The sequence below is a fragment of the Petromyzon marinus genome, chromosome 35, assembly GCF_048934315.1.
Source record: "Petromyzon marinus isolate PM22_M1 ecotype Great Lakes invasive population chromosome 35, UKy_Petmar_22M1.pri1.0, whole genome shotgun sequence".
In the NCBI taxonomy this organism is placed as follows: Eukaryota; Metazoa; Chordata; class Hyperoartia; order Petromyzontiformes; family Petromyzontidae; genus Petromyzon; species Petromyzon marinus.
In genome coordinates, this window is record NC_133701.1 from 12,037,604 (window position 1) to 12,055,706 (window position 18,103).

General features: G+C 44.4%; 1 protein-coding gene across 14 annotated transcripts in view; it reads left to right on the top strand.

Annotated features, from left to right (window-relative positions):
• LOC116948956 (microtubule-associated serine/threonine-protein kinase 3) overlaps positions 1–18,103 on the top strand; it is a 301,721-nt gene that overhangs the window by 212,379 nt on the left and 71,239 nt on the right. For all 14 annotated transcript variants that reach the window (XM_076071928.1, XM_076071930.1, XM_076071926.1 and 11 more), the window contains one exon: positions 9,995–10,086. In XM_076071928.1, the coding sequence (XP_075928043.1) occupies positions 9,995–10,086 (92 nt within the window). The remainder of the gene's footprint in view (positions 1–9,994; positions 10,087–18,103) is intronic.

Sequence of the window (18,103 nt, forward strand, 5' to 3'; positions counted from 1 at the left end):
GGTAAAGTCACGTAGACAGAAAAAATAAATAATAATTCATGGCATTTCGATCGCAACACAAGCAATCGTCATCAGGTGAAAAGATACAGCAGTAGAACTGCTGAACAGGAAAGGGCTGCTGCAACAAGAGGTTATATACAGGTTTGAGGTGGGTGTCACCCAAGGGTAAGTAGGCGGGGTCAGAGATGGAAAGGAGTCCCGTCGTCGTATGCACGCACAGCAGCTGCGTTAGTGGGAGAGATTGGCATGTCAATGTAAACGAGTTTAATTGGAAGATAGCATGTCTGTGTCAGAGGCCACCTCGTAGGCAACAGAAGCTGTGGCGTTGGCTGCTGCACAGCGAGAAGCCAGCGTATCAACGTAAGAGAACCACCGTAACGGTGGCCGTGCCGGTGGGACATGCAGCCTATTAAACAGCGAGAGCTACCGTTACATCGAGGCAAAAGGGAGCAGCGGTGGCTATGTTAGTGAGACCTTGGTCTTAGTCTGTTAATGTAAAGACATTTAACAAGGTGATGTAATTCAGAGAGTCGTAAATAACTGCTAAACAACGGCAGGAAAGATGGAAACATCACAGCAAGTTATCACTTTACCTGGTTAATAACATCCTTTCAATGATTGCTCAGTTTGTACCCAACTTCTCGGTTGAAATTGTGTCTGTGTTTATATATCTGGATGGCTTCATGGACAAATCTTTGATGGTAGCGCGAAGGTTTGCAGAGTACCTTGGTCTCAGAATAAACAATATCGTGTGAGCCCACCACGTTAAAACAGTGATCAGCCCCGGCAGAGGTATTGGTTCTGCCGTATTTCAAATCTGACTTGTGTTCGCAAACACGGTCCGAGACATGTCGTTTCGTTTCCCCGATGTAACTGCTGCCGCAGACACAACTTAGTCTGTAGACACCAAGGTATTGCATGTCAGGAATCACATCTTTCACAGATGGGATCAAATCACGGATTTTGTGTACTGTGTTGAATCGAACCTGGATCTTGTGTTTGTTCAAGATTTTGGAAATCTTTTTGGTAACACCTGCTATGTATGGCAAGGTGTTGGTTTTGATTGGGTCCTCTGCTGAGGCAGGAAAAAATATGGCGGGAGAGCTGTTGAGGCTGGATGTTATATAGGTTTGAGATCTTAAATTTACACGCAAATTCCATCTCTAGCCCCGCCCACTTACCCTTGGACTACACCCATCTCAAACCTATATAGCATCCTGCTTCAGCAGCTCTCCGATCTTACATTGGCATGCAAATTCCATCTCTAGCCCCGCCCACTTACCCTTGGGCTACACCCATCTCAAACCTATATAGCATCCTGCTTCAGCAGCTCTCCCGCTATATTTTTCATCTGATGACGAACGATTGCTTGTGTTGCGATCAAAATGTCGTGATATTTTTATTTGATTTTTAAGTTATGTTTCTATCTACGTGGCTTTACCGGATTATGCTAATCTTTCTTTAACATGCTAATTTTCACCAGGCAGCCCTTTGATTGGTGGAAAACCAACCACCGTCGGTTTGGCAGCCCACCACTTACATTATCATTGGCTGCTGACATTTGGGCTATGCCTATTTCAAACCCTTATAAACAGTTTGCCTTGGAAGCTTAACCCCCCTTTTCCTGAAGACGACCACTTGTGTTGCAATCGAAACGTCATGGTTTTTTGTTATTTTTTGTTATTTTCTTTGAACCTATTTACGTGACTTTACCGAAACACCCAAGAATATCAATACTCATACCTGGGATTTCCCCACATGCAAAACTACACAATAGTCGATCAACGTTGCAAGCAATGCCAAATGGGGCCCTCCAGGATTGTTGCCTTGGCAAAGCCTTCCTGGGTAAACAAGTTATCATGAAAGAAGGAATTGTATTAGCAAAATAATTTTAGTAAGTAATGCTGTACGTGCTCGATGCTATGTATTACTTCTGCATGTCTTCAGATTTATTATCATTGTGAAGTCATTATTATCTTCACTCTTATGCTATTTGTGTGAACATTAATACCGTATAGGTATCGTTGCGCTTGCTGCTGCGGCTGTTTTTATTATTTACGTTATACTTTTTTAAAATCTTTTATTTGCCTGTCACCGCCTCGAGCCATTGCCATTATTTTATACGGCGTTGACATTTTGCGCATTACGCAACAACACTCTTGCCTCTGGCACGCGCTCAAGTTGCCGGCGCGTACGTCCAATCAGAGCCTCCACTCTCCTCTCCATAGCGCGAAACTCTAGCCATCCCTCGCAGAGGCTGCTTTTGGAGAGCCATCGAACAAAGATGTGTCACCATGTCGCGCGCTTTCAGATGCGCTTCTGCGGGCCGTCCAGAATGCTCTTCCTCCCTTGTGCCCCTTTCTCCCCCGACTGGTCTGGTACAACACCAGTGATGTAGCCTGCCAGTAAAGTATGTGTCTTACATTACAACACTGCATTTGGCTCATAGTGCTTATGTGCTTTCAGATCGTGCGTTTTCAGATGTGCTTCTACGGGCCGTCTGTAACGCTCTTCTTTCCGACATTAGGAAGCCACTGGAGCTATGCACTCTTAAATATAGATTGAAAACTCAATTCTTTAGGAACTGCTTTTTGTGTTTAGTTTGTTGTCCTTCCCCTGCACCTCCGATTAGCATGGTTGGCTACGTTCGGTGCATGAGAAGTTCAACATACACGTACATCCCTTGCAGAGATCACCCGCTACATATAAAACTACTAGATGCGCCCCCGTCCCGCAGCGGTGCGCAGCTGTTTGGCCCGGTGTTTTTTTTTTCCATGTCATGGGGCAAGGAAGCTTCCCCCACACATCCAAAAGCGGAAATGGCACGCGAGATTTCAATAAATGGTGGTATTATTTTGTTTTTCGTGTTTATTTCGCCCAATTTGGCCCATTTTGGGTGCAGCTGCACACCATGTGTGTGATTTCGTGAGAACCCACACTCGGCACAAACAAGTCTGAAAAGAAAACAGTTGTGGTGACAGTGACCTATGACCAAATCAGCCGGAATGTGCCTGATCTCGTCAGATGTCCGAAGCTAAGCATAGTTAAGCTTCGATAGTCTTTGCACGGGTGATAATCATGCATTTTAAAAAGACAGGTGTTATAGGCTGCTGTTGGGCTACATTGTCATCAGAAGGCAATGCAGTCAAATCCCTGTTGTACTGTACGTTCCACGCCTTCACCAACCCGTGCTGACCAGGGTGGTAAAGTATGGTCAAGCTTCGAATCTCGTATGGTCAAATAACCTCTGACTCGCAGAGAGTTCGGAGGCCCTCATTCAGCAGTGGATTTCCAAAAAAAGGACTGCACATGTGATAGCAATAATGAGACAAGATCACCAATATTTGCTTTTTGTCGCTTGGAAGAGTTATCTGTGATGATACTACATTGTGGCTTTTGGTCGGAATAGGCGATGCCAAACGCATCGTCGTTATCAACATTTTCATCAACAGCAACAATTCAGACTTTGTTTCTCGCTTTTGAGACACTTAGGCTGAAGTAGGCACGCATCTAATAGACAAAGCCATACCAATCGGTATACTGGGTGTGGTGTGCTGGGTGTTGAAATATATCTTCTGGGTAGCAGACTTGGCTAAATCTGGCAAAAAATTATGCCCTGACAACTGGTGTTGCACGCTTCCCCTCCATGCAAAATGGCTACTTAGCCATTGCATTTATCATCATACACATCCTTTAACAAGTGACCACTAAGCTCCATTCTAAACAAGTCTGAAGTTGCCACCGGTGTGTCATAATGGCGAAAGAGGGGCCCACTCAACCCGCGTAAAGCATCTCCTGTTTGTGTTCCCACTGGGTTCGCCTTGCGATTTTTGCAGCTTAAATTTGGGTCTGGGTCACGGTGCTAGGTGTGAAAATCAGGCTAAGAATACGTAAGGCTGTGATTGCTGCACATGTCCTTGTGCATGTGTACGAGAGCAGCCTGCTTATCAATCCACTGCCGGATGAGGGCCTCCCCCCTCCGTTTCCATCATGACGGATGTTTGACCATACATCATCGTGCAGCTCAGTGGAGGTAGGAGAAGATGGGGAGCATGGGCATGGGAGCGTAGAAGTACAGTAGGACAATACATTTTACTACACTGCCCTCTTGTTGCTCACAACATAGCCCTGCACGCAGCCTTTGATACCTGTAATACAGAGTGGCTATCCATCCGAGCACTATCTAGGCTTAACTCTGCTTACATGCTCATCTCTGCCGAGAAAGAGCGCATTCCGGGTGATTTTCCCATAGGCCCTTTGTTAATCACTGTATCCTTAATGCATTTTTTTTAAATATATACAAGGACAGGTACATATTTTATTCTCGTCACTGGTGATTTCCTTTGGAAGGAAGCAAACATTTTTATCCCATGTATTTTCCAAATATTTTTTTTAAATGGTGAATAAACAGCTCTTTGGAATTGGAAACACTTGCATCGGCCAAGAGAAGTGCTGTGCACCGTGCATTTCCATTAACAGCATCACACAACCCCAGTGGTCGTTGTGCAGTATTGGCAAGTAATGCAGTAGCAAGTCTTTATCAAAAGCATGACCACCAATGCTAATGATCGCAAAACGCATGCAAATCTTGCCTCTCGCGAGTAATGTTCGCCTACCCGTCTGTGCCAATTACAAAGCAGTGTTATGCCATATTATGCATTCAAAGGGCCTAATGAATGAAAATAGCCTGTGCAATCTGATTGGCATAATGGTGTATGCTGCACGTGTTTTTTTGCATTATATATTTTTACACGATTGAAATTTTACACCTACTTTTCAACTTCTTAAAATGTTTGCCCAGAAGTCTGAATACACAAGTGGGTGGATTTTGAATTTAATTTCCAATTATTTTCTTGCTTGGCTAACCATGCTGCTCACAAGCAGTCATGCAGTTAGTGAAAATATTTCAAGCATGAAAGCAAAGGTTTGACATTGCAAGCTGTTTTATCGATTTTTTTTTAAAGCTCCCATTGTAAATCGTCTGGTCTGTTGGAGCCGTGACTTAATGCAAAGAAACATTTCGATAACTGTTTTCTGGGAGCAAAGCCTCAAGTGTCACGGCTGAGAGCAGCCCTGGAAGATGACACTACACAACTGCATCTTGGTTTGATTCAATATGACTCTCAGCCCGACATTAGGTGGCACCACTCTATGCTCTGTAAATCGTTATTTGTCGTCATGTTAGTCATCTGATATGGACATAGCCATTTGGCGCTGGATGACAGCCTTGGCACACATTGTCAGTCATGAAGGTTATACGATCACACTTCACCACACTGGTCAGTGGGTGTTGGCGAAGGGGGGGAAGGCTCCAGGACCTGTTTAGATATCGCTCGCCACTCCTGTTAGCGGGCAAACTTATTCGCCAAAGCCGTCCTGAGCTGCTTGAGATTTTGATCTCCCAATTTGGTTGACGACTTTACGACACGGCCTTTCTTTTCAATTTACCCGCACATGACAGTGTTTCGCCGTCCACTGAGATAAAAGCCACCGAAATAGAATTGTTGGGGAAAAAAATGACCCCCACATCCTGTGGTGGTGTGCCGCCTGCACCCCGTGGTTGAGGCGCCGGCGGCTGGCAGCCAGAGGCCAGCTGGAGACGAGCGATTACGGTCCCCCGCGTCGTCGGGCCCCGGCGTGCGGATTTGCTCGCAACGTGCACATGTGGGGGCATGGGGAAATCACCAGATATTCGCAGGCCACGCTGCGCGCGTGTGCATGTCGCGATGAAACGTGACGGTTTTTTTTGTGGTATATATTTTTTTCTTCCCAATTGTTTGGTGTAGGCACCAAGACGGTTGTATTAGTATTTGCTGTTCAAGGCAAAGTCAAAGTTTCGCTCTATGCAAATCAGTGTGGGTGCCGTGGTGGTGAGATGTTAACTCCCTCGCCTGGTATGCAGGAGGCCGTGGGTTCGATCCCAACCCTGACATCTGTATATTTGGAGTTTGCATGTCTCTCTCCATGGTCGCATAGATTTTTCTCCGGGTCCTCCGGTTTTTCCCTCCACATTTAGAAACATGCTTTTACAGTATTTGGCTGATATTCTTAGCTCTTTCGGTTAAGTCACGTTGAAGGGAAACAATAAAATATATTGTTTCCCTTCAACGTGACTTTACCGAAAGAGCTAAGAATATGAATTACTGCAGTCACGAAAGCTTTAAATCAAAAGTATTTGGCTGCTTTAAATTCCCATAAAAGCCACTTTGTTGAGCTATCATTTGTGCTAGGTCGCTTCTGAAAAGGATCTATTCAGCTCAGTGGGCCTTACCTGGTAAAACAAAAAGTGTGGGTTGGCACTCAACCCTACCTGTGACCCTAAGCTCTTATTACTGTTCCTAAGATGTTACCTACACATGTGGGGTCTGCCTCCCTGCTCCTCGTCCATCATTCGCTCCTGCATTTATTGTCATTTAACTAGGTGACAGCGTATACTCTTCATCCTATCTGCCACAAAAATATAGCTACTTAAGGACATACATTTCTTGTTAAAAAATAATGTCCTGATAAGTACGTTAAATATATATATGGAATTGCACACAATGGCCTTCTCTTTCAAATAATGTCACAGAGTCTTTAATGTTCACTTCAAAGGAGTTGGCACACTTTGGTGCTTCCCAGCTGGGATCGTCTATCACTTCATCTCTCCGTGATAATGTCTGACGTTTTGCTCCACATGCTTCTTCAGTGCCTAAAGAGAGAGCTATGAAGCACAACCACGTGAACGTACGCAGTAATATCCCTTCTGCCTTGTCATCTGCACGTTGAAGTGGTTCTTTGATTTTTTTTTTCTGATGGGCAAATCGGCCTCCTGTCTGAAAAATCTCTCCCGCAGCGCGGTGCGTTCCCACGCGCGCACAAATTCAGTCTCATTTCAGCTTCTGCACATCAACGGCGGAACAACGCAATCACCTCACACATGGCTAATCCAGCCGGTCATTGCCCAGCGAGCGGCGGATGGGGATGGAAACAGTCCTCGCCATCTGGCGCGTTGTTAATTCTCCGTCCAAGTTGGCGGGGGCTGTTATGTAAAAAAAGGATTCTCCGCCCTCTGTGTTTTTTTTTCTTTCCCAATCGAAGCATTTACTCTCGGTGATTCAGCGGTGACTTCATTAAGCCCTGTCCCGGCAGACAAAGAAATTCCCATGTTTAGCTTTTGACAGGATGTAGGGACGCCGTCACAGCAGACCAGTGCCGATTGAGGCTGGCACGAAGTGAGGATACGGTGGGGCCAGCACCACGCACGTCCATCGGCCTTTTATGTCTTGGCAGCGCCGGTGGTCACACGAGCTTTGCCAATATCTCGCTGAACTGACATTGGGAAGGCCCAAAACGGTTTCAGATGCCTGTTTGCCCACTGCAGTTGTGCATTGTGGCCAGTATCTGAACCTGTGTTGCTGGGGAGTCACGTAGCGCATTGTGCTCTTGCGACGCTGCTCCTCCAACTCGTTCAATGCACACACGGACGCAGCGATGGATGGCCGTTGCTTTAAAAAAATTTAAACAAACATAATAGTTTTTTGTGACTCTCGCAAGACCTACTAATGTGGAAACGCACCCGGACGTGTCCATTCTGGTGACCGCTTGCCATGGGTTGATTGTGTTTGTACTCTGTCACGAGAGGGACGGATAGTCTGTTATGAATCCGATTGATTTCCGGATAAAACACTGAGGGTATTCTGTGTTTGCGCAATGGTCGAAAACCATTTATCCTGAAGTGGTTGTTGCCCTAACCATTCTACCGTATATTTGGGGGTTGTACACACATATAACAAATAATTTATACAAAAATACTTTACAATGTTGGCTTAACATTGGATTAACCAGTCATTTACATTCTCTCTGGAAATTATCAGGACCTGAAATGTTCCTCTGAGAGAGTATTTACAAATGAATGATGAGCGTGTCTCATTCCACTGTCGAATGCATTAGCGAGGTGAAAGCACATTGTCTCACCGTTAAGAAGCAACGTGCTCGACTGTGCCAAGAGAAACGGTCCCAGGCTGGCTGGCGAGGCTGCCGTGCCACACTATGCACACATGAGGTCAGCTGTAGGACGTTGGAAGAGGCTCTTGGAAAATCCTAGTCTGCGATTCTTTTTGCTCCTCTTTGTGGAGTTGAAATGCAACAATTTTTTTTATTATCATACTTGTTTTACAGGATAATAATGACATTCATTTATCTCTCTATTAAATATGTTTACCATATACGTACAAGTCATCATTTGTGCATGTTCGTAATTTTGCAAATGAGGCTCTGTCCTGGTCTCTTGAGTTCTCACCATGTTAAACAAAAAAAACCCTTGAAACATTGACGCTTTTCTATCCTGTGAAAATGAACTGCTCATTAGGGACACTTTTATGTAAAGTCTGTTCTGCATTCTAGGGAGGGGGTTGTCCCTACAATGTCAGATGCTGTACAGAAACAGGAAGATCTTGAGCCTGGACTTAAATGAGGACAAGGAGTCGACAGCACGAATGGCTGAGGAAAGAGATTCCTACACTCGGGGCAGCAAAGGAGAATGAGCGACCTCCCACCGAGCGGATGATGACTGTGGACTTTGTTTAAAAGTCTGCCCATACTGGACATCTGTGAAAAAGAGCTTCAAAGCTCATCGGATTCCTCCAGACTTAAATAAAGATTCTGATTCTTGAGAGAGGAGAGGTCGGAGAGTGCGCGGAGGGGAGTTGAGTAAGATGAGAGCAGAGTAGCAGATGATGTCATGTTTTGACATGCACTTCCAGGAAAGCATCGTGCTGTCTCACCATTTCTGATCACTCATTAATTTAGTCATGTACTCGGTATACCACGTCTTTCGTCATCATCATGGTCATCATCATGGTCATCATCATGGTCATCATCATGGTCATCATCATGGTCATCATCATGGTCATCATCATGGTCATCATCATGGTCATCATCATGGTCATCACCCTCATGCTATTTTGCAATGCACCCTGCACTCAATGCAAGAAGCTCCAAGCATAACCCTTAAGACAAGCCATATTAGCATCTTGTGATTGAAAAGCCAAGTTAACAGGATGTGGTTTAAGTAATTGTCACCAGTGTGTTTATGAATATTTGTCGAGTTGATTGAGAAGCTGATACAGCCAATGATGACAATTTTCATTCTCAACATAACATATTGATGGCGAGATGTTAACTCCCTCGCCTGGTATGGAAGAGGTTGTGGGTTCGATCCCAAACCTGACGCCTGCTGTATATTTGGAGCTTGCGTGTCTCTCCCCGTGGTCGCTTGGAATTTTCTTTGGAGCCTCTGGTTTTTCCCTCCACATTTAGAAACATGCGTTCAGAATATAAACCACTTCGTTAAGCTATCATTTGTGTCTAGGTCACTTCTTAAAAAGAGCTATTTAACTCAGTGGGCCTTACCTGGTAAAATACATTTTTTTTGTTTCGTTTTTAGTTTTATATTACAAATCAAAAGGTGTGCTTCCCAGCAAAAGATTCAAATGTATTTTTTAAATAAATAATTACATGCAACATCTTCACAGTGTTGCAGTATTACTGAATCTGTAATATTAATGTTATTTCAAACTAAAGCATATTGTTAACTTTTCAAAATATGTGTCTTCATAAATTACCTCTTTCTGGTGGCAGGGTTCTGACACGTTCTCTCTTTTTCACTCCAATACCAATCCTGTTCCTTCGACCCTGGCACCTGCAATTTCTCAACGTCTATCTCGCAAAACAGACGTGTTGTCTCAATGGGTTCTCAATTGCTTTGCATAAAGGATGCCCACACACCTACTTGCTTACCTTACCTCCCTTATCCACAACCCACCTATCCACAACCCACCCACAAATAATTTCACAGTTTCATACCTTCCTGCAGATCATCCCGGTACACACAATTCCTTTGCTTACATCAAAACATATCCGCAAGAATATGTTCCGTGGTCGTGGTGCGTTTCGGTCATACGAACCGGTGACTCAAAACCCATGTGCGTGTTTCTCTGCTCTGTGTTTTCAGTTGCCGCACGAGCAACAGGAAGAGCCTGATTGTGACCAACACGTCACCCACCCTTCCGAGGCCTCACTCCCCACTGCCTGGTGGACACACTGGTAAGAGCGGCAAATGCACGCGTGTTGGCATGCGCGGATCGCTGTCTGGGTCAAGGCGCCAAAGAGTCTGTGATTAACGTGGGAGGAGGCACAGCGGGTTTGTTATTCATTATCAGCTGAAGTCTGCCCGCAAGAACTGGCAGTAGATTTCTGCAAATGAATTACCGTTGCAGTTGCTTTTCTAAATATACCAGTGGCTTCAACAAACCAACAACACAGAGCTCTCATCTCATGAATGTGTCTTATAATTTACAATAATTTACAGCTATTTGTCCGTCTACTGCTGGATGAATGCCTCCCTATGCATTTCGGTCTTGGGGGTTGTTTGACCATGCATCGCCACACTGGTCAGTGCTCGGGTGTCCAGGAGCGGTTCAGATATTACTCAACCACTTGTAATAGCCATTGCCGGAAGTCAAACTCCACTGCACCCCAAGTTTAAAGAACCACCAAACCAATTCCACTGAATCATAACCAAACTATGATGGTGATGCACACATTCTATTCGAGTCACTTGGAAAGCATGGTTGATGAATCACCTACCATCTCGGCAATAAGATTCTAACCGTAGGGGAAGGTGTAGCGAGTAGGTCTGTGGTAATATATTTGTGTGGAGCTTGACAGTTGTGTTTTTCTAAAAAAACTGCTTTTTCCATTGTCCTTTTTTTTCTAAACATTAAACAGAGAAAAATGCCCTGACGTTCAAAATTAGGACCATCGAATACTCTGGCTGACTTAGCCTCAGCCGACAACACGCTTCGTATTACACGCAGGTGAAGTCCATCCCATGGCCAGTCATGGCATGGAGTTCACATGCAAGGAACGTGTCAACGGCCGCCTAAGGAAGCCAGGCATTACACGAGTACTCGACCTCGTGCCTTTAACACTATTTGATTTTCACACAGTTTCACCGTTCACTGTATATTTATCTGCAGAAAGTCAAACGAAGCCACGTTTTGAAGAGGAACAATATGCGTAGTCCTGACAAGATCTGATCATTGCTTCATTTGTTTTTTACTTCCTCTAATGTTATCATATAGGTCACTTGTTTTCTTTACCCAACTGCCATTTTGGCTGAGCTGCTGACTAAACGAGACCCCACCAGCAACAAAAACAATTTCCCACAAATTGCAAACATTTCTGGTGCGATAAAATCGCTGCAGCTTTATCGTAACGCCAAGTGAGCCCACAAACTTGTTTAGTTAGCACAGCCATTGATGGAACAAAACAAGGATGGAAAATCATGTCTATGCATGGCTTCTGTAGCACTTTTCAATTGGCATTTGTCTTCAGAATTATATTTTTAGAGAGCATTCGGATTTTAATGACGTTAGTTGACCTATTATTGTTCATGAAAGAATGAAAAAAAAAATCACATTTTTAGGCTCACATGGAGCACCCAGAGAAAACCACGCCTGCGAGGAGGCAAAACCTATCTCCCCGTACAGTTGGAAACAAATGGCGATTAGTCCACTTGCTGTACTGCTTTCTCCTGGTGAGCCAGCGGTATGGCACCTGCTCGACGCTCACTTGTAGAAAGGAATCTCAACAACATTTGTACGGTGATCCACCAACCCTCGCTGCTGCTGCTGCCGCCTCCACAGTGCTGGATTACAGGCAGCCACGTGCAGGAGCGTAGCCACCACCACCACCACCAATAACGTGCATGATGGCTGCCAAGCCGTCCCGGCCACCTTTGCCAAAGTGCTCAGGAAGATGTGGGGTTAGAGAGTGCTTTAGTCCTTCAGCTGCACATTTCAAAATCGGAATCTTTATTGACACGGTCGTCATCAGGTGTGTTGGTTTTCACAGATGTCCAGTAGTATAGGAAAAATCTTAACTTAAAGCTTTCGTGACTGCATGAATTCATACTCTTTGGGTCTTTCAGTAAAGTCACGTAGATAGAAAAATAACACGAATAAACGACGTTTCGATCGCAACACGCGCAATCGCCCTCGGGTGAAAAAATATAGCGGGAGACCTGCTGAAGCAACAGGGTGTTATATAGGCCTGAGATGGGTGCAGCCCAAGGGTAAGTGGGCGGGGTTAGAGAAGGAAGATCGAGGGCACCCCAAAGCTGTTGGGGCAGGCCCTTGTATTGTGAGAGATTAGCATGTCAATGTAGCCACTGGCTGTGAGGTGAGCGACCTTAAGCCTTCGGTTGTGGTGCAAACGCTGCCCCACAAGCCAGCAGGGGGAGATAGACGTATCTGCAGGAAATTCAACGCTTTTTCACAATGCAAGGGAATTTACACTGAATGTTCTATAAACAAGATTTTTCCCTATATTATGGGATCTTTTTTTGTTGCCAGTATCAAAGTATGCAAAAGGTTTCTATTTGGTGTTTGAACATCTTAACATCTTTTTTTTATTGCCAGAAAGGCTACAACCGAGTCTTATTTTTTTATACTAAGGTTTTTTTTTACTGTCAGTCATTGTTTTTTTTGCCAGCAAAGACCTTTGTTATTGCACAGCTTGGAAATGTTCCATGTGGCGCATGTAGAAGGTGCCGCTGTACATGCTTATTTATTTATTTTATAGTTTTAAGTTCATATTGATGTGTTAGAAAATCCAATGTTAGAAAAAAAAATCTTCCCCTCCCCCCAAAAAAATATGAGCAAAAGCAGACATCATGAAATTGGGTGGATTGATTATCGTGCTTTGTCGTTGCTTTTCTAATAGCTAATCTCACCAACAGCGAGTGCAGACCCTAAGCTGAATCAACGTGCATTACTTTGATAATATCAATTCAATTTGCCGACCCTTATCTGACCAAATGGCAGCCAAATGCGATTCGTTATGTTTTACGTATCTATCCAACAGTATCAATCTCTCAAGCCTGGCTGTAAATTTAACTTTTTAACAGAAAGCAAATCATCAGCCGTTTTAGCATCAGTGATATCAACATAATGTAACAATGCTTTGCTGGCAATTAATAATTATTGTTATGGTTGTCTACCCAGGGAAATACTCAGTCTCAAAACTTTTTTTTTTGGAGGGTCTTGCCAAGTTTTCCCAGTAGGGGCGATGTTGCTGCTGTTGTGTGTAATCCAAATTGAGTAATTCGGAGGTAATTTTTAGCATTGAGATGTTTGGCCAACATCATTTACATTGGGATTTTTTTGTAGCCATGGGAGGAAACAGGAGAACCCTGAGAAAACCCACACCAAACAGGGGGAGAACATATAAATTCCAGACACAAAGGCACCCGAGTAAGAATCGAACCCAGGTCCTTCTCTCTGCGGGGCATGAGTGTTACCACTGCGCCACCACCCTGCCGCCTGGTAGCAATAGACTGATGCGTTCTAACGCTGCACCGCACGTTGTTCAGGATGATGTCCGGCAGTTCGCTACATGCGCTGGGGGGAGCTCCTTCAGGATTCCTGCAGGCACGAAAGCTTCAAATCAAATTTTGATTTAAAGCTTTCGTGACTGCAGTAATTCATATTCTTAGCTCTTTCGGTAAAGTCACGTTGAAGGGAAACAATAAAATAATAAAATATATCTAAAACAGTAAAAATTCTCACGACCAAACCGGTTTGCAAACCGACACACCTGATGACGACCGTTTGTGTTATGGTCGAAACGTCGTGATAATTTTTATTGTTTTATATATTTTTTATTATTTTATTTTTTCCCTTCAACATGACTTTACCGAAAGAGCTAAGAATATAGCTTCAAATCAATATAAGGACTTATTTCAGCAGCCTGTTTCTCTCTCCCATCTGAAGACGATTGCTTGTGTGGCGATCGAAACGTCGTGATTTATTTTATTTTATACCTACGTGACTTTACTGAAAGAACCAAAGAGTAAGGAACTAAATAATTCCTGAACTGAAGATGGAACTTTACAGCACAGTTGCAAAAACTCAGACTGTAGCATTATTTTTTTTTTATAATACAATTTAGGATGACTTCCAGTAAGTAATGATAGTTGAAATGGTGTTTGAAGTTAGTTAAAGATTGTCGCTTTATACAATTCTTAATTTCACATTATAGCTGGAACTGTAATGCGTTATACTATTGCGTGGTTATTTTTCATACTGTTGTCAGTGTTCTTTAATCCATTGCACCAGCTTTGTTCGTTACGATTCCTTCAGTATTTTCTTTCAAAGCACATCGTGGTCTCAATGCAGAGCTCTTTATTTTAATGAATGTCTAGCCACCTACCAACACCGGCCGGTTGTCTCGCCGTAATTGTGCCACGTCAATTTCTGACCGAATATTCTAAACGTTTCGGATCGAGGAGATGGAACGTGATCTTGCATATGACCTCAGTAGAGTGCGTAAACGCCATAGTAGAGTAAATCCCCCCTACATCCGTGCAATGAAAATAAAATTATACAGCTCAGAACGAGTTACATAATGAGATGCCCAAAGTGGGTGGCAATTTCTTGCCCCCGGTGCCAGCGAGCTGGCACTTTTCATAGAAGAATATTGATCGCTGTAAAAATAACAAGAATGAGGTCATTTAGGCAGAATTCCATTTGGGCTGCCACTTTAGTGGAATACTATTTATCAGTAGAAGGTGATTGCCAAGGCCAGAGAACCATTGTTAGTTTACCGAGCACAGCTTGCAGAGTTATCAGGTTAACGCCTCCCCTACTTCTCCAAAATGAATCTCCAAAGGCCCCAGAACACTGAGCAACCACTGCATCTGGTAGAGTATCTGCGGCAGGCACTTGAAAGAAGATGCAACTCAGAACACCCATATCCCTAAAGCTACACATTAGGTTTTTGCGGCCGTGCTCTACAGCTCTCCGGTGTGTTATCGGGTTGTGCCATGCGTTGCGCATTGTGATGTCCGATGTTTCGCTCCACGTCCTGGAAGCTTCTTCAGTTCAGTTCCCAAAGAAGCTCCCAGTACATGGAGCAAAACTTTGGACTTTCTTGGTGAACAGCACGCAGCACAATCTGAAAACACATCGGAGCGCTAAATAGCCCATGTCTTAAAATATTTATCTTGCATTTCATTCGTGACTGTTTGTGTATTTCCAACTTCTGAGTCACTTCACTTGCCTCTTATCCAAACTAGGGCTACTAAACCTTCTCACGTGCCCTGCTATAGAGAAGTTAATTGCGTAGCAGACAAACCAATATCTTTGTAGTTGTCAGAGCCTGTAAATATAGTGACATAAGTTAAAACCAACTTGAATATGATGGGTGTTTTTGTGCATCAACTTGTGACACTTAAGAACTTGGTTTAGTCACAGGTGGTTTGCTCAGCTTCAGATCCCTGATAGAGGCTCAGTGCTGTGGCACGGTGTTAGCCCTCTGAGCCTCCCAGCCACCCTCAAGAGTTGATCTTCTGAACGTATTTGCCAAAGCAAGTGGAACCGCAACATAATTTTAGTCGTTTGCTTGCCGACGAAGCATTTGCCTTGCTAATTTACAACGTAGGCTCTCTCGAACGTGTGCCACGTTGTTTCTACTTCGCACCCAAGTGTGCGCACACCAGTGTGCTGAAGTAGTCACTGAGTGGCATGTTCTGTTCACGTGACAAACCCTGCTCATTGGCTGGTGTCGGGTGGAGGTGGGTTTACGACACATTTACACAAACCCACACAACTTTATCATGAAATGGCTAAAAAACTATGGCACATTGCCCCTGCCCCCCCCCCCCCCCCCATAATTTATCTTCCAACTTAAAGTAATTTAATATTTTAGAGGATTGATTTGGTCGTGTAAACAGTAAGCCCGGGGTGATAAAATAACACATGAAATGTAGACAAGGAGAAGGTTGGGTTAATCTTTTACCGATGCGTATCTGTCTGCCTGCCACGACGGCAGCTGCGGGCACATCGCGAGGGAAGTTTAGGAGTGTGAGTGAGCGGCACGGAGGGGGGGGGTCGTGGCTCTTGACGCCCTGCGTGCACAGATGGTGTCTCTGTGAAAATGTGATAGCGCCCTCTGTCCAAAGGCCTGTGATGGAAAGCCTCTGAAGGGGCTTAGTTGAGGTACTCGTGGTTATTGAAGTTATTGGCTCTGAAATGATATAGGTTTGATGGCTGGGTACAGCTGTTGGTGACTATGCTTGGGGCAGAGGGGGGGGTGACTGACTGGCCTCATAAATAAATAATTGCTGTGGTGTGGCCTTTGAGTAACTTCACCGCCTCTGTCTGAGCCAAGCTGTCAATCATAGAGTACATTGAGTGTTAGTGACTGTGACGTACTATAAGCACAGAATGTTTATTCATATATTGTTTTGTACATAACCCGTCGGCCTCACGGCCTTTTGGAAGCACATCATTTCAGCAGCATTGATTCAATACACGCAAAACTGGACTGGTTTCAACGTGTACAGTGTTGCATCAGCAGAGTCAGGCTCGCTTGATTCAATGCTGGTGAACTGCCAAATGTTATCACAAGGATCCTCTCCCTTTAACAAAATAATTATTCATGTCATTGTGGGGAATTTAAGAAACAAACGAGATAAGCAGCCTATGTGCAACATTTCTCCACAACGGCACGGATCATTAGGTTGTTCTATGTGTACTGTACTGAAGTAGATGGCGGACGTCAAACTGGCAGGCTTTTTCATGCCCACCAGCTTCAAAATCACCCCGCGCCGGTACACCGAGACTCAACAGATTTCTTTTCAACTTAAATGTAGTTAGCTCAAAATGTTAACAATGTGAAACTAATCTCACATTGGCTTTTGCGCACAAATAGTTATCTTACGCATGGCCTACTTTTCCACACTTTGTAATAAAAATTAATTTGTACCAGGGCATCGGTACATAATGTTTCCGCCCCCCCCCCTCCCCCCAGGATGTAATGAAATAAAAAGAGTCCGCCCTTTGTCAAAATTCCAGAACCTAATCGCGTTCTTCACGTTTACCCGTCGCCGACATCAATTAGTTCTAGGGCGCTCGGTTTAATGCCGAGCGGCGGCCGTTTGTCTTCAGAGGCGTTGGGTTCGCAGCTCCATGACGCGGCTCCGCTGCTTGACTGGTGACCTCGTGCGGCTCCGTTTTTACAAGCAGGGGGTGGGCGAACCTTTTCCTCGCTCAGGGCTGAAGGGGAATTAAAAACAAATCTGTGGTTTAGCCAACGCATGAACAGACGCCTTGGCGTTATCCAATTAAGGAGGCCCCTTGGAGTGACAGAATGACTGAGTATTGCTGAGATTAAAAACGCGGCGTTGCCATGTCCAAACTTTACCCCTCTGTTATCTGTTTAGTGCAGCTAATGTGCGTCCAGTGACGGATGATTATCGTTTGCGGGCTGTTTTCGGGATGGCAGGCCTCGTGCGGCCATGTGGCCTAATGAAATGAACGAGTGGGCCGTGTGTGACTCGAAGGCCCTCGGTTCCCCACCCCCTTGTTTTATGGATAACAGTGGTTTGTGACATCTGTGTGTCCCGTGGTGTCCGATATGAATTTGAAAGAACATGGAATCGACGTCAGGCACTCCATTGTATTGGCATTTTGGTTACCTGCCGTCTCGATGTTCTGTTGAACATAAGCGAATGACGTCACAGTGACATCACTAGAGGACCATAATTACGCACTTGACCATAACGTCAATGTCCTTTCCATCTTCTTCTTCTCGTTAAGGAAACTCGTGTTGGACAGCCTGTGAGACAAGGCCTCTATCTGCTGTACCTAACTCTAATCGTTGCTTGGGTTGTATCTTATTCTAACATCTGGAATTGAGCACAAAATCAATTGGCCATTTTCTGGCTGTGGATAATCAGTGAGGCAAAATGGCATTACCGTTTCTGTCCTATTAGCTGCAGGTTGATTTATACCATAGCGTGCCATGTTCAGTCTTCTACTACAGTTTATCATCATCACTGTCCTTCCCCCGGACTTTCGATTTTGTACTTCCCCCGCACCCCTGATTTTTGTCCTACCCTCGCACCTCTGATTAGCACGGTTGGCTACGTACGGTGCGACAGACGTTCACGATACATTTACTGGTGCGGTGTGTCCTGTAATATTTAGACAAATTCGTCAAAAACACTGCCATAACACGTAACAAAATATATGTAATAGGTGACGATTTGGGCAAT